At 35.8% G+C, this 12973-nt stretch overlaps 1 protein-coding gene across 6 annotated transcripts in view; it reads right to left on the reverse strand.

Moving 5' to 3' along the window:
- Window positions 1-4288: 4288 nt before the first annotated feature.
- The window catches only part of bbc (choline/ethanolaminephosphotransferase 1 bbc), an 88861-nt gene continuing 80176 nt past the window's right edge, over window positions 4289-12973 (reverse strand). For all 6 annotated transcript variants that reach the window (XM_068364696.1, XM_068364698.1, XM_068364699.1 and 3 more), the window contains one exon: window positions 4289-9534. In XM_068364696.1, coding sequence (XP_068220797.1) covers window positions 9346-9534 — 189 coding nt within the window. In that variant the 3' untranslated portion in view covers window positions 4289-9345. The remainder of the gene's footprint in view (window positions 9535-12973) is intronic.

Consider the following 12973-nt stretch of genomic DNA (forward strand, 5'->3'; position numbering starts at 1 on the left):
AATACTTTTCTCATATTTTAATTATTGCCGATTTTAATGGCATAACGAAGTTTAAGTTTCATCCCTGTTGTTGATGCATGAAGTGATACCTCGGTAGTCGAACGACTCTATACTCGAACAATTCGGAGTTCGACCAAAATTTTCGAGAAATTTTTGCTGCGGTGCTCGACCAAAAATTCGGTACTCGACCAGCCGAACACGTGACGACCGCATGGGCTTTGTGATGATCGCGCCATCTCGGCCACTCTCGCTTGTTCGGGAAGCATCAGTTCTCTCGAGAGCGTCACTCAGACAACGCGCGATCAGCATTCGTTGTGATTTAGTGATTTTCAGTGCTTTTAATTGCTTTTTTAGCTTTCATAATGAGTCCCAAGAAAGTAATGAGTGTTAAGGGGAAGGAGAAGAGGAAAACAGTGCGAACAACGATCGAGTTGAAGAAGGAAATTATAGCGAAATATGAGAATGGTGTACGAGTGTCCGATTTAGCGGTAGAATACGGAATGGCGAAGTCGACCATTTCTACGTTTTTAAAGCATAAAGAAATGATTAAGAAGGCGAATGTTGCAACGGGAGTTACGGCGGTAACTAAGCAAAGGCCACAAGTGATTGAGGAGATGGAAAAGTTGCTTTTAATATTTATTAAAGAAAAACAGTTGGCCGGGGAAAGTGTTAGTGAAGCGTTCATTTGTGAAAAAGCGTTGCATATCTATGAAGAATTAGTGAAGAAAAGTCCGAGTACCAGTGAAAGTGATTCATTTACATTTAAAGCGAGCAGGGGTTGGTTTGAAAAGTTTCGTAATAGAACAGGTATTCATCGTGTTACTAGGCATGGGGAGGCAGCTAGTTCGGATCAAATTGCAGCCGATAAATACGTGGGGGAATTCGATCGGTACATAAATGAACAAAATTTGATCGCACAACAAGTCTTTAATTGTGATGAGACTGGGTTATTTTGGAAGAAAATGCCAGCCAATACGTACATTACCAAGGACGAGACGAAGATGCCAGGTCACAAGCCAATGAAAGATAGGCTAACATTGTTGCTGTGTGCAAATGCAAGTGGCGATTGCAAGATCAAACCCTTGTTAGTGTACCACTCGGACAACCCCCGGGTGTTCAAACGAAATAATATTTGTAAAAGTGCACTACCAGTTATGTGGCGCTCGAACACTAAATCTTGGGTCACAAGACAATTCTTTACTGAGTGGATAAACGAAGTGTTTGCCCCCCAGGTTAAGGCTTACCTCATTGAAAAGAGCTTGCCAATGAAATGTCTTCTGGTTATGGACAATGCTCCTGCACATCCTCCAGGTCTCGAGGATGACTTGAAAGAAGAATACAGCTTTATCAAAATCAAATTCTTGCCCCCCAATACTACTCCCATACTCCAGCCCATGGACCAACAGGTCATTTCAAACTTCAAAAAACTCTATACCAAGGCCCTTTTCAGAAAGTGTTTTGAAGTGACCAGTGACACGAAGTTGACCCTAAAGGAATTCTGGAAGGAACACTTCAGCATCCTCAACTCTGTTAACATGATTGACCAAGCTTGGCGAGGTGTGACCTATAGGACATTGAACTCTGCCTGGCGTAAGCTGTGGCCATCATGTGTCACAGAGAGGGAGTTTGAAGGTTTCCAACCAGAGGCGGGTCCAAGCACTGCTACCCCTGTAATTTCTGATGACACTGATGTCGTTGAGGAAATTGTTGTCATGGGCAGGAGTTTGGGGCTTGAGGTCGACAAGGATGATATTGATGAGCTTGTAGAAAGCCATTCTACCGAGTTGACTGTGGAGGAATTGTTGCACCTGCAACAACAACAGCAGCAGGATCTGATTGTGGAGCAGGAATCTTCAGAAGAGGATGAGGTAAGGGAGGATGTTCCAAGTTCTCTCATCAATGAAATTTGTTCCAAGTGGGCAGATGTGCAGGCTTTTGCTGAAAAATACCACCCAGAAATTGCAGTAGCAAACCGGGCAGTGCATATGTTTAATGATAGTGTCATGTATCATTTTCGAAGAATACTGCAGAGGAGGAAGAAACAATTAACAATAGACCAGTTTTTCACAAAAGAAAAGAAAGCTGCTACATCAAAGCCTGTTTCTCCTCCAAAGAAGAGACAAAGAAGAGAAGAAACCCCTGAAATAGATCTGCCCACCCTTTCATTGGAGAGAGAAACAACTCCTGAAGGAGAACTACCCCGCCACATCATGGAAGGGGACTCTCCTTCCAAGCAGTAACCTCCCCCTTCCATCCTCTCCACATCCATCCCTGTATGCCATCGAACCGCTGCTCAAAGGTATGTTCACTACAGTACAGAAAATGGTTTAAAATTGTTTTATTTTAGTACAGTAAATGGTTTAAAATTGTTTTATAGGATTTTCTGACCAATTTCATACACATTTAGATAATTATTGTTGTTTAGGTACACGTTTTATTAATATTTTGGGCCTGTTCGAGTGCTTGGGAACGGAATAGAATATATACCATTATTTCTTATGGGGAAAAAAAATTCGGTACTCGAACAAATCGGAGGTCGAACACGGATCTCGAACGGATTATGGTCGAGTACCGAGGTATCACTGTAATTCTATAGCCGTTACCTTTACAATGCATGATTACAATGCTTAGGAAGTTACTGACTTCTTCTTGCAATTCCTTAGGTAGTTTTTCAGCAATTTGCTTTACCTTTTCATAACCCGAAAAAGGTAAAATGTACTAATACTGTATATCAGTCAATATTATACTTTGTCATTTGTAACAACTACATTAATTAATTACTATCATGCAAAAGTTGAAATGCAAGCAAAACAGCTATTGTTATTCGAATCCGTTGATCATAACAAAATAACCGTTTTACGTTCAGTTCCTTACAGCCGTATGCATTACTGTATTTAAAATACTTTTATCATGCATTCTCTTTTGCTTTTTTTATCCTTTTCAACTAGAAGTTGAGATAAAGAGGCAGAGAATAAGAGGTTAGTTTATTATAATATGGTTTCGCAAGAGGAATTACCGTAGCATGATACAAGAGATAAATGACAAAAATAATTTTTATAGGTGAAAATTTCCTCACACAATATGCAACATCGTAGAGTTGCACAAATATATGCGGTATTCCTTTAACAATTTTTAAGTCCAAAAATTACTTTGTCTACATCTTTTCCCAGTATATTGGGAGGAGTGACAGAAATATATAAAACTTATCTGGATCAGAAACAAACGATATAAAGCAGGTTTTGAGAAATAGATTTACATATACAGTATTTATAATTCTGCGATGCACTGAGTGAACTGCAAGGTAGCGAGGGATTACTACAAAGATTAGACAATTTATCGCGATATCCCTGGTTAACTACCTTTTCTAGGACTTAAAGCCTCATTACAAACAATCGTCTGACATCCCCTTTACTACACCTGACATTTACAACTACAATTTCACCGACACTTACCTACTAGAAGCCTGTCGGTGCGCTTCACACTTCAGCAGATGTATCACATTCCAGTTTTGGTTTTCCATTGATCATTCCTATGCTCCCGAGTTGTTTAACTAGATTAAATCTTCAGATAAATTAGTCACATATGTGTATTTTAGCTGTTCTTTCCCTGCCACCATTTTCAGGGTGAGATAAGGCTGCATTATTGGAATCTACTTTTGCCTTCTTGCCTCATTCTTAACACAGCCAATCCGATGTCTGCTGTGTTGATGATTTCTAGGGCTCTCTCTGTTTCTAATAAAATTCTTCCGTGTGTATGACTGAATTTCAATCCACAGCAAAAGAAAATAAATGGACAAATCTCTTGTAAAAATGTTTTTCGGATTCTTAAAATTTTCAGTCAATCCAACAATAAAGTATCAAAACTTATATGAATCTGTGATTTATATTAAAGCCCTAAACAATTTTCTTCCTAGTATATGGCACTATTATGCCATATCAAAACTAATATTTTCACCTCGACGGTCTGATTAAATCATCTTTATAACTAATTGTAACAGAGGGCAGAATCACTGGTAAAGGGAAACAGTACAGAGACCCCAAAAGCAAAATGGGGCTAGGAACATGTTCATTAATCATCTATTATCCATCACTACCTGCATAGTGTAAATCCATTGGTCAATGAAGCCTATTATCTGGTCTCTCGGTTGGATTACAATAACAGCTTCAGTCATGCTGCAGCAATATATAAATCTTAAAATTCCCCAAATTTCCATCTTTCCACAAGTACAAAACAGTAAAAAATTCACCATTAACAAAAGAATTCAAATAAATGGGAAAGAATAACAAAATTATACTATCAATAATATATTAATGATTCAGCAAAATATGGATCTACTCTTGTATTTTGTTCTATGGTGTACACTGAGAATACAGGAAAATGTCAACAAGAAAAATAAATACACTACAACAGAACTAGTTTACGAAATTAACAATTTACTAGGAAATTAACTGAATAAGTCATGGATAACAGTGATGAACACTGGGTTACAGGCAGTTTCCTTCTTGTTGTAGATGGGCGGTTTATCAAAGAAGTTATGCCTTACCATCCACTCCTCGTAACAGATTGACTAAACGTCACCCAAAATCAAAAGAATAATTTTTATGTCACAAACATCTCCATAACTGCAATAATTTTCAGCAGATATTCTAACAAATAAGGCAGTTCATACACTTGCCTGCTTACAATGCGAGTAGATAATGTGCACACTATTCTTATCACTTGTTACAGTTTACATGCTTTGAACCCCAATTATTAAGATATCTCATGCAATGCCATTACAGTATGTAAGAGCTTACAACAAAAGGAATCACAATATGTACACAAATCCCTACAGTATACTTTTTAGGTGGGGAAAACACAAGTAATTGTGTTAACATTAAGACAAGATATTTCAATGATAAATATAGAAAAAGAGGCTGAGCTAGTTTATCTTTGTATTGTATCCATGCTTTTATTTCCCAAGTGGGATAGTTCTACAGTGCAAACCTTTGATAAGTTTTTATTAAAAAGAATGTAAAATGAAATTTGACAGGAACTGTAATATAACTGAAAAGATGAATGAAAACGTATCTTGCTTATCCCTGATAGAAAAAAAAATGCACCAGCAAGTCAAAAGCAGCATTTCCAAAATTAGAAACTGATTACACATAGTTTGAATAATTACAGAAAATATAAGGGCCAAATACAAACAAAATATGACCGACCATTCATGCAGCCAATGAAATATAGCTTCAAAAAAAGAGAAAACCAAAAAATCAAACACAAAAACCAAGACGAACATGAAAATATAACTCAACAGTGCTCATTACTGTATATACTAAATTAAAAATTACTATCAGGTAAAAGATATTACAATTACATAAATTAATGATCCCATGCTTAAAAGAAAAAAAAACCTGCTGCTGCTGAACTTTATGACTTGGTTGCTTCTCTTTAGCTGATCCAACTTCTGAACAGGCTAAAAAGAAGAGTGGCTCTTGGCACTGCTTCTCTGCTCTAATATATGATTAGGAGATAATACAATCAAGCTAATTATCTACTCAAATTTCATTTTTGTTTGTTAGGAACACGGAACTTTTTGTAGTGAGAAAGGAAGAAAAACTTACGAAATTCTCAACAATCTAAACAAAAATAATTTGCAACAACTCAGGAATATTTTAGTATCCACTGCAAGTTAACAATATACACATTACTTGAACTTTATAAAGCAAGAAAAACAGCAGTCAAATATTAGTCTATAAGAAAAATATTTAGCCAAACTAACAAACTACAGGTAAATACTGTTGGTCTGGACTTTCTCAAGAAATTAAGTAGAGGTGTATATGATGCCACACGCAGCTTATGCAACCCTTACTACTACATACATAAGTCTATCTTTATGCAAGTATGCAATGGCAAGTAGCTACTGCTTATCAAGAAAATGTGAATTTTTATATTTGAATGCTGCCGTAAGTATTTATACCAAAATCAAAGCATTTAGATGTAAAACACCTCTTGAAAAAGTGCTGATGAAACATTTTTATCTTGAAATAACAAACAGCTCTAAAGTTATACCAAGAAAATGCAAGAGATGTGAAGTATGCAACTTTAAAAAGTGCCCCTAAATTCATTATAATTTTTCCTAAAGTACCAACAGCTCTGAAGATAATCTACAAAAAGGCTGTTACTGTACAAGCATCTTGCTTACGGTTAATAAGGCAATAAAAAGAGTTAGCAACAGATATAAAAAAAATTCCATGAAATCAAATAAACATGAGAAAGAACTCCTAACGATGCAAAATTATGACATAGCACCATGCTTTCTCAAATACTGTATATGAATGATCATTTCATGAATCTCCAAACAAAACTAACTTTAAAAACTGCTCAACAATCACTTACCAATATGTAGCAATCATCTTGTTACGCAATACAAAAAACATGCAATTATTTAAAAGCAAATCTTTTTTCCATCACTGCAAGTTTGATGAAGCGTTGAGAGATTTTTGTTGCAAATCAAATTAATAAAATAAACATGCCCCTTCTGGACTCTACTGCTTGACATATGAACATTCAACTTTAGTAATGTCATTTTCTGTGCCCTCATATTTAATTGGAAAATTCAAAATAAACTTTGTCCTCTAAATTCAAACCAAATAATCCCTTTACACACAAAAAAAAATGGAAAGCAAAAAATATAAATCTATAACAAACTACTAAGGCTGTCCTATTAATGACTTTCAAGATCATTTTTAATATATTCATCTCATTACCTTTCTATAATTATACACACATATTAAATGATAAACTTGTAGTGAAACAAATTTAAGAGATGAAACAAAGTAAAATCTAATGACAAATGCATCCAAAAATCCGAACACCTTTGACAAGTACCAATGAAATGCTTGAGAAAGTCTACCTAATTCCGTTAAAGCTGAATAATGATAAATTAAACAATACCTTGACAAATTAAAGCAATCTGACAATCTCACAAATGTACTGAATATCCCAGTTTACATCAAAACATAATTTACATAGCAAACAAAACGCCTCAAAATAATTTAACATATATACGAAACATTGGCTAGTTCACGGTGTTACTTACACTCTGAATGAACTAAAAATTATTCTAACTATGAAATTATTCCACTGCGCCAACAAATACCTTAAAACTTGCACCATACAATCATTTTTTCTACCGCCATATATAGGTTCATCCACCAAGAAAACAATCCACAATTTTCAACACTGAGATACAAGGATTACAAATACCAACGGCCATGCAACATAATATCAAATTTAGCAAAAAATTGAAATAAAAAAATCACAAAATTTCATTACTTGGAAAAAAAAAATTCTAAACAATAAAATATTCTTATCTCCTTTCCTTTATACAACATATCATGAGACTTTAAAAAAACCACCTGATTAATTACTCACCTTCTAGTGTCAATAAATACTTTCACTCAAATAGCTGTCAATACCTTATAAGTTTCCCCCAAAGGAGTAATTCTTTTAGTACCTAAATCAGGGCTGTAAAACCATGAAACTAAATATATAGTAATATATTTAAGTCACCAGTAACTCTTCACCTGTCACAATATTTATCAGGACGAAGATTTGTTTGATTTATTCTTAAAGTCACTTTAAAGCATTTCGACATCAATGGAAAAAAATATATAATAGCAAATCAATCTACTGTGCAATTACCACTTATTTCACTTCAAAATGCATGTGCTCGCAAAGTAACCAAATTCTTTCAGCCGAGAAAATAAAGACTCCCTTAAAAAAAAAAAAAGTAGAGTACAAAGAGCTTCCTAGTTAACCATATGTACATAAAAAATAAATTCATCACAGCTATCAACTTGTAGACAGAGCTCAAAAAGTCTCTTGGAACATAACATTCAGAAGCTCTTGTTACGTATGCTTTAGCCAGAATATTATGAAGCCTGAGAAGAAGTTTCTTTAAACACCAGAGTAATCTATAAACTTTTAAGAGCACAAGAGCAGTCATTTGGTATGACTTGGTAACATACACAACGTTAAAAGATATCCTAAGCCAAATTTCAGTGTGAAAAGATAAAGAATCTAAGACTATAATATATACCATTTAGGACATCTAATTTGATAATCCTTCAATGTAAGTTATCACCACTAAAAATATATTAAAGAGGATGTTGGTAATGATGAAGTAGATTGTCTTCAAGTGTATGTGAATTACAATTATTAAGCTCAGTTTGTACAAACAGTACAATAATATATTTAACATTATTTGGACTTGAAGATATTGAGAGAACTAAACTATATCAGGGTATTCAACTACCTTCATCACTTGTGCTGGCATGTAACAAGAGACTTATTCAAAAGTTGGTTTCTGAAACAAGGTCTACAGATACCAAGTTTTCTATAAAGAATACTAATTTTGCCTCCAAAAATGAGCTTTATTAATTTCAAAAGTCTAGTCCTGAGATAAAAAAAAAAATTCACTTTAAGACAGGGAGTACACTATCAAGGATTTAGCTTTTGTTTTTTTAATAGAAAATGATTGAGTAACAATCTTATTGTAAAGAGTGAAGCAACATAATAAAGGTAACACTATAGATTGCCTACTATCAGATAAACTTCAAATTGATCATGAGCAGATAAAATGTTAACACTTCTATACGGAACTTATGATTTGCACTTTTTTCCTTGGAAAAGATTCAAACTTTAAAAGAAAATGAAAACGGTTATACATCTGCTTGATAAAACATTCAAATTTGGTTTGCTGTGTTGTCAAGGACTAGATTCCATATCCTAGTCTTATTACATTCTATAATGGTGCTATCCATAAACTCAAGTATGTGAAATCCAAGAATTTATTGGTTATATTCCCTGTTCATCAGATAATTATATTTGCAAACTTATATTTATTGATACCATGAAAAATAATTGTAAAAAAGAAAACAGCAAAATAAGTGCAATCCTTCTGTTGACCAGCAGAATCATCCCCAACTCCACAGAGAACACTAAAAACGCAGAAGAAACTGTTACACAGACACATACCAACATAAAATATTTAATAAAAATCCAAACAATAATTGCCCTAAATAACAAGTTACCAACTACAAGAAGACTGGAATATTCTAGTCATGTGATCCTCAACTCTTAACGGAGTTGATTATCTTCACTCCATAACTTGCAAAATTACAGCAACGAAATGATGTATGCGAACTACATTTTTCATCTTAGTGGAAAATTTTTTAACAAAGCTACAACTGATATAAAAAGACTTGAATACCCCAATCTTACATTCTGTGACATTACTTATATACAGTATATATTCATATATAACTTTCTCTTTATCTACAGCTAAGCCTATTTTCTTTAATGACTTTTAACTTTTGCTTTGCTGCGCGTCATATACTTTGAACTACCATTTTTTTCAAAGGCAGCAGAGCTTGTACTACTTGCTGGACGCTTTGGAACAATGGTGAAGAGCGAAATATTTAAATGGTGACATATTTCCAGGCATACTTTCTGGCAATATTTTATTAGGTCGTAAATAACGTAAATCTGAAAAAGAAAACAACAATCAGAGATATACAACAACATAATTCAAACAATTCTTATTTCACAACAACAGATTACTGTGCAAATACCTTCCCTTTCTCTTTGCATTCAGTAAACTACTCGCATAGCATAAAGAATTACTACATTTCTGCTAGAAAACTGTTAAACAAAGTATTGACACACAAGGCCAATGATTTTATATCTATTTATATATTCATTTTGATCAGTTATTTCTTTTAAGCTGACATATCATCTGCATCGCTCTCTTGTGTAACACCTCAGAAAAAAAATAAAAACCAATTGCTATGATGTGAATGACGATATACTATACAGAACATAAAAAAGATAAAGCAGTTATCAGTATACCCAAGTCCACCATATACTAAGGTTAGAGTGGAATTTCCAAAAACATATTTATAACACTGGAAAATGACAAAATAAAAGAGGTCAATGAGACTTGTGAAGGCCGTCTAATTTTCTATCTTTCATTTTTCTTTTTGCTGCTGGATTTTGCTTGTGGTCTAACAGCAGGACCACTCCAATATTTTGTTTTAGATCTTCATGGGAAGTAACACATTCTAGTGGCGTAATACAGTATACATTTACCTACTTCAATACAAAACCATTCAAATTCTGTATATTTTTTCTTAACCACATTCTGCTGCAATTTTAAATGGATTTTAATTTATAGAGCTGTCAATTTGTTGACAAGCCTGTCTGCTCCTGTTATTATTTATATTTCAACTTTTTCTTATATGTTTTATAGGATAGTTTATCTGTAGGTAGGACTTTTTGCTGAATGCAAAAGACCTTTAACTTTCAATTCCAGTCCAGCTTCTTTTGCAGCAAGTGCAGCTCACCTCGTCAGTAGTTTCAGTTTCATATTATAAATAGAAAAAAAAGACATATCTTTGATTTGACCTGGTGTTCTTGACTAAAGTTTAGAAATCTTGTTATAAAGCTTTACTTCAAGAAACAATGTATGCTAATTCATATTGGGTAGGCCCATTGAAATAATTATTAGCACATTTTTAATCATTCACTGAGGATGATACACCTAACTCACTAAATTTGGAGAGAGAATTGCAATATTGATAGTAACAAAAATAACAATGGCGATAAAAATGTAAGAAGGATCAAGAAAATAGTTTCAATTACCTACCAATTAATTAAAAATATATGACAATGCTACCAACTCGTGTAAAGTTAAATATGATATTTTAATTATAAAATAAATTTTTGAATATACTTACCCGGTGAATATATAGCTGCAACTCTGTTGCTCGACAGACAAAAAACTGTACAAAAAAACTCGCTAGCGATCGCTATACAGGTTGTGGGTGTGCTCATCAGCGCCAACTGTCGGCCAGATACCAAACTCTATGTAAACAAAGACTCAATTTTCTCCTCATCCCACTGTGTCTCTATTGGGGAGGAAGGGAGGGCCGTTTAATTTATATTCACCGGGTAAGTATAATCAAAAATTTATTTTATAATTAAAATATCATTTTTAAATATTTAACTTAGCCGGTGAATATATAGCTGATTCACACCCAGGGTGGTGGGTAGAGACCAGTTAAATATGTTTACATCTTATGAGCTAAGAGTTTTTATTTCATTTTAGAAGTTATCAAAATAACAAAAACAAAATAAATAGGTACCTGGTAAGGAAGTCGACTTAGACGATTACTCTGCCTTATAAGTACGTCTTCCTTACGGAGCTTCGCGATCCTCTTAGGATGCTGACAGACCCCTAGGATCTGAAGTATCAAGGGCTGCAACCCATACAACAGGACCTCCTCAAACCCCTAATCTGGGCGCTCTCAAGAAATGACTTTGACCACCCGCCAAATCAACCAGGATGCGAAAGGCTTCTTAGCCTTCCGGACAACCCATAAAAAACAACATTTCAAGAGACAGATTAAAAAGATATGGAATTAGGGAATTGTAGTGGTTGAGCCCTCACCCACTACTGCACTCGCTGCTACGAATGGTCCCAGTGTGTAGCAGTTCTCGTAAAGAGACTGGACATCTTTCAAGTAAAATGACGCGAACACTGACTTGCTTCTCCAATAGGTTGCGTCCATTATACTTTGCAGAGCTATATTTTGCTTAAAGGCCACGGAAGTTGTTACAGCTCTAACATCGTGCGTCTTCACCTTAAGCAAAGTTCGGTCTTCCTCACTCAGATGTGAATGAGCTTCTCGTATTAACAATCTGATAAAGTCTGACCAAGCATTCTTTGACATAGGCAAGGATGGTTTCTTAACTGAACACCATAAAGCTTCAGATTGGCCTCGTAAAGGTTTAGTACGCTTTAAATAGAACTTAAGAGCTCTAACAGGGCATAAGACTCTTTCTAGTTCATTGCCTACGATCTCCGATAAGCTGGGAATATCGAAAGATTTAGGCCAAGGCCGAGAAGGCAGCTCATTTTTGGCTAGAAAACCAAGTTGCAGCGAACAAGTGGCTTTTTCTGACGAAAATCCGATGTTCTTGCTGAAGGCATGAATCTCACTGACTCTTTTAGCCGAGGCTAAGCATACCAGGAAAAGTGTCTTAAGAGTGAGATCTTTCAGGGAGGCTGATTGTAACGGCTCCAACCTGTCTGACATGAGGAATCTTAGTACCACGTCTAAATTCCAACCAGGGGTAGCCAAACGACGCTCCTTCGTGGTCTCAAAAGACTTAAGGAGGTCTTGCAGATCTTTATGTTGGAAAGATCTAAGCCTCTATGCCGGAAGACCGATGCCAACATGCTTCTGTAGCCCTTGATAGTGGGAGCTGAAAGGGATCGTCCTTTTCTCAGGTATAAGAGAAAATCAGCTATTTGAGCTACAGGGGTACTGGTCGAGGAAACAGAAACTGACTTGCACCAGTCTCGGAAGACTTCCCACTTCGATTGGTAGACTCTAATGGAAGACGCTCTCCTTGCTCTAGCAATCGCACTGGCTGCCTCCTTCGAAAAGCCTCTAGCTCTCGAGAGTCTTTCGATAGTCTGAAGGCAGTCAGACGAAGAGCGTGGAGGCTTTGGAGTACCTTCTTTACGTGTGGCTGACGTAGAAGGTCTACCCTTAGAGGAAGACTTCTGGGAACGTCTACTAACCATCGAAGTATCTCGGTGAACCATTCTCTCGCGGGCCAGAGGGAAGCAACTAACGTCAACCTTGTCCCTTCGTGAGAGGCGAACTTCTGCAGTACCTTGTTGACAATCTTGAACGGTGGGAATGCGTAGAGATCCAGATGTGACCAATCTAGGAGGAAGGCATCTATATGTATTGCTGCTGGGTCCGGGACTGGGGAGCAATAGATTGGAAGCCTCTTGGTCAGCGAGGTTGCAAAGAGATCTATGGTTGGTTGGCCCCAAGTGGCCCAAAGTCTCTTGCACACATCCTTGTGGAGGGTCCATTCTGTTGGAATTACTTGCCCTTTCCGACTGAGC

The sequence above is a fragment of the Palaemon carinicauda genome, chromosome 41, assembly GCF_036898095.1.
Source record: "Palaemon carinicauda isolate YSFRI2023 chromosome 41, ASM3689809v2, whole genome shotgun sequence".
In the NCBI taxonomy this organism is placed as follows: Eukaryota; Metazoa; Arthropoda; class Malacostraca; order Decapoda; family Palaemonidae; genus Palaemon; species Palaemon carinicauda.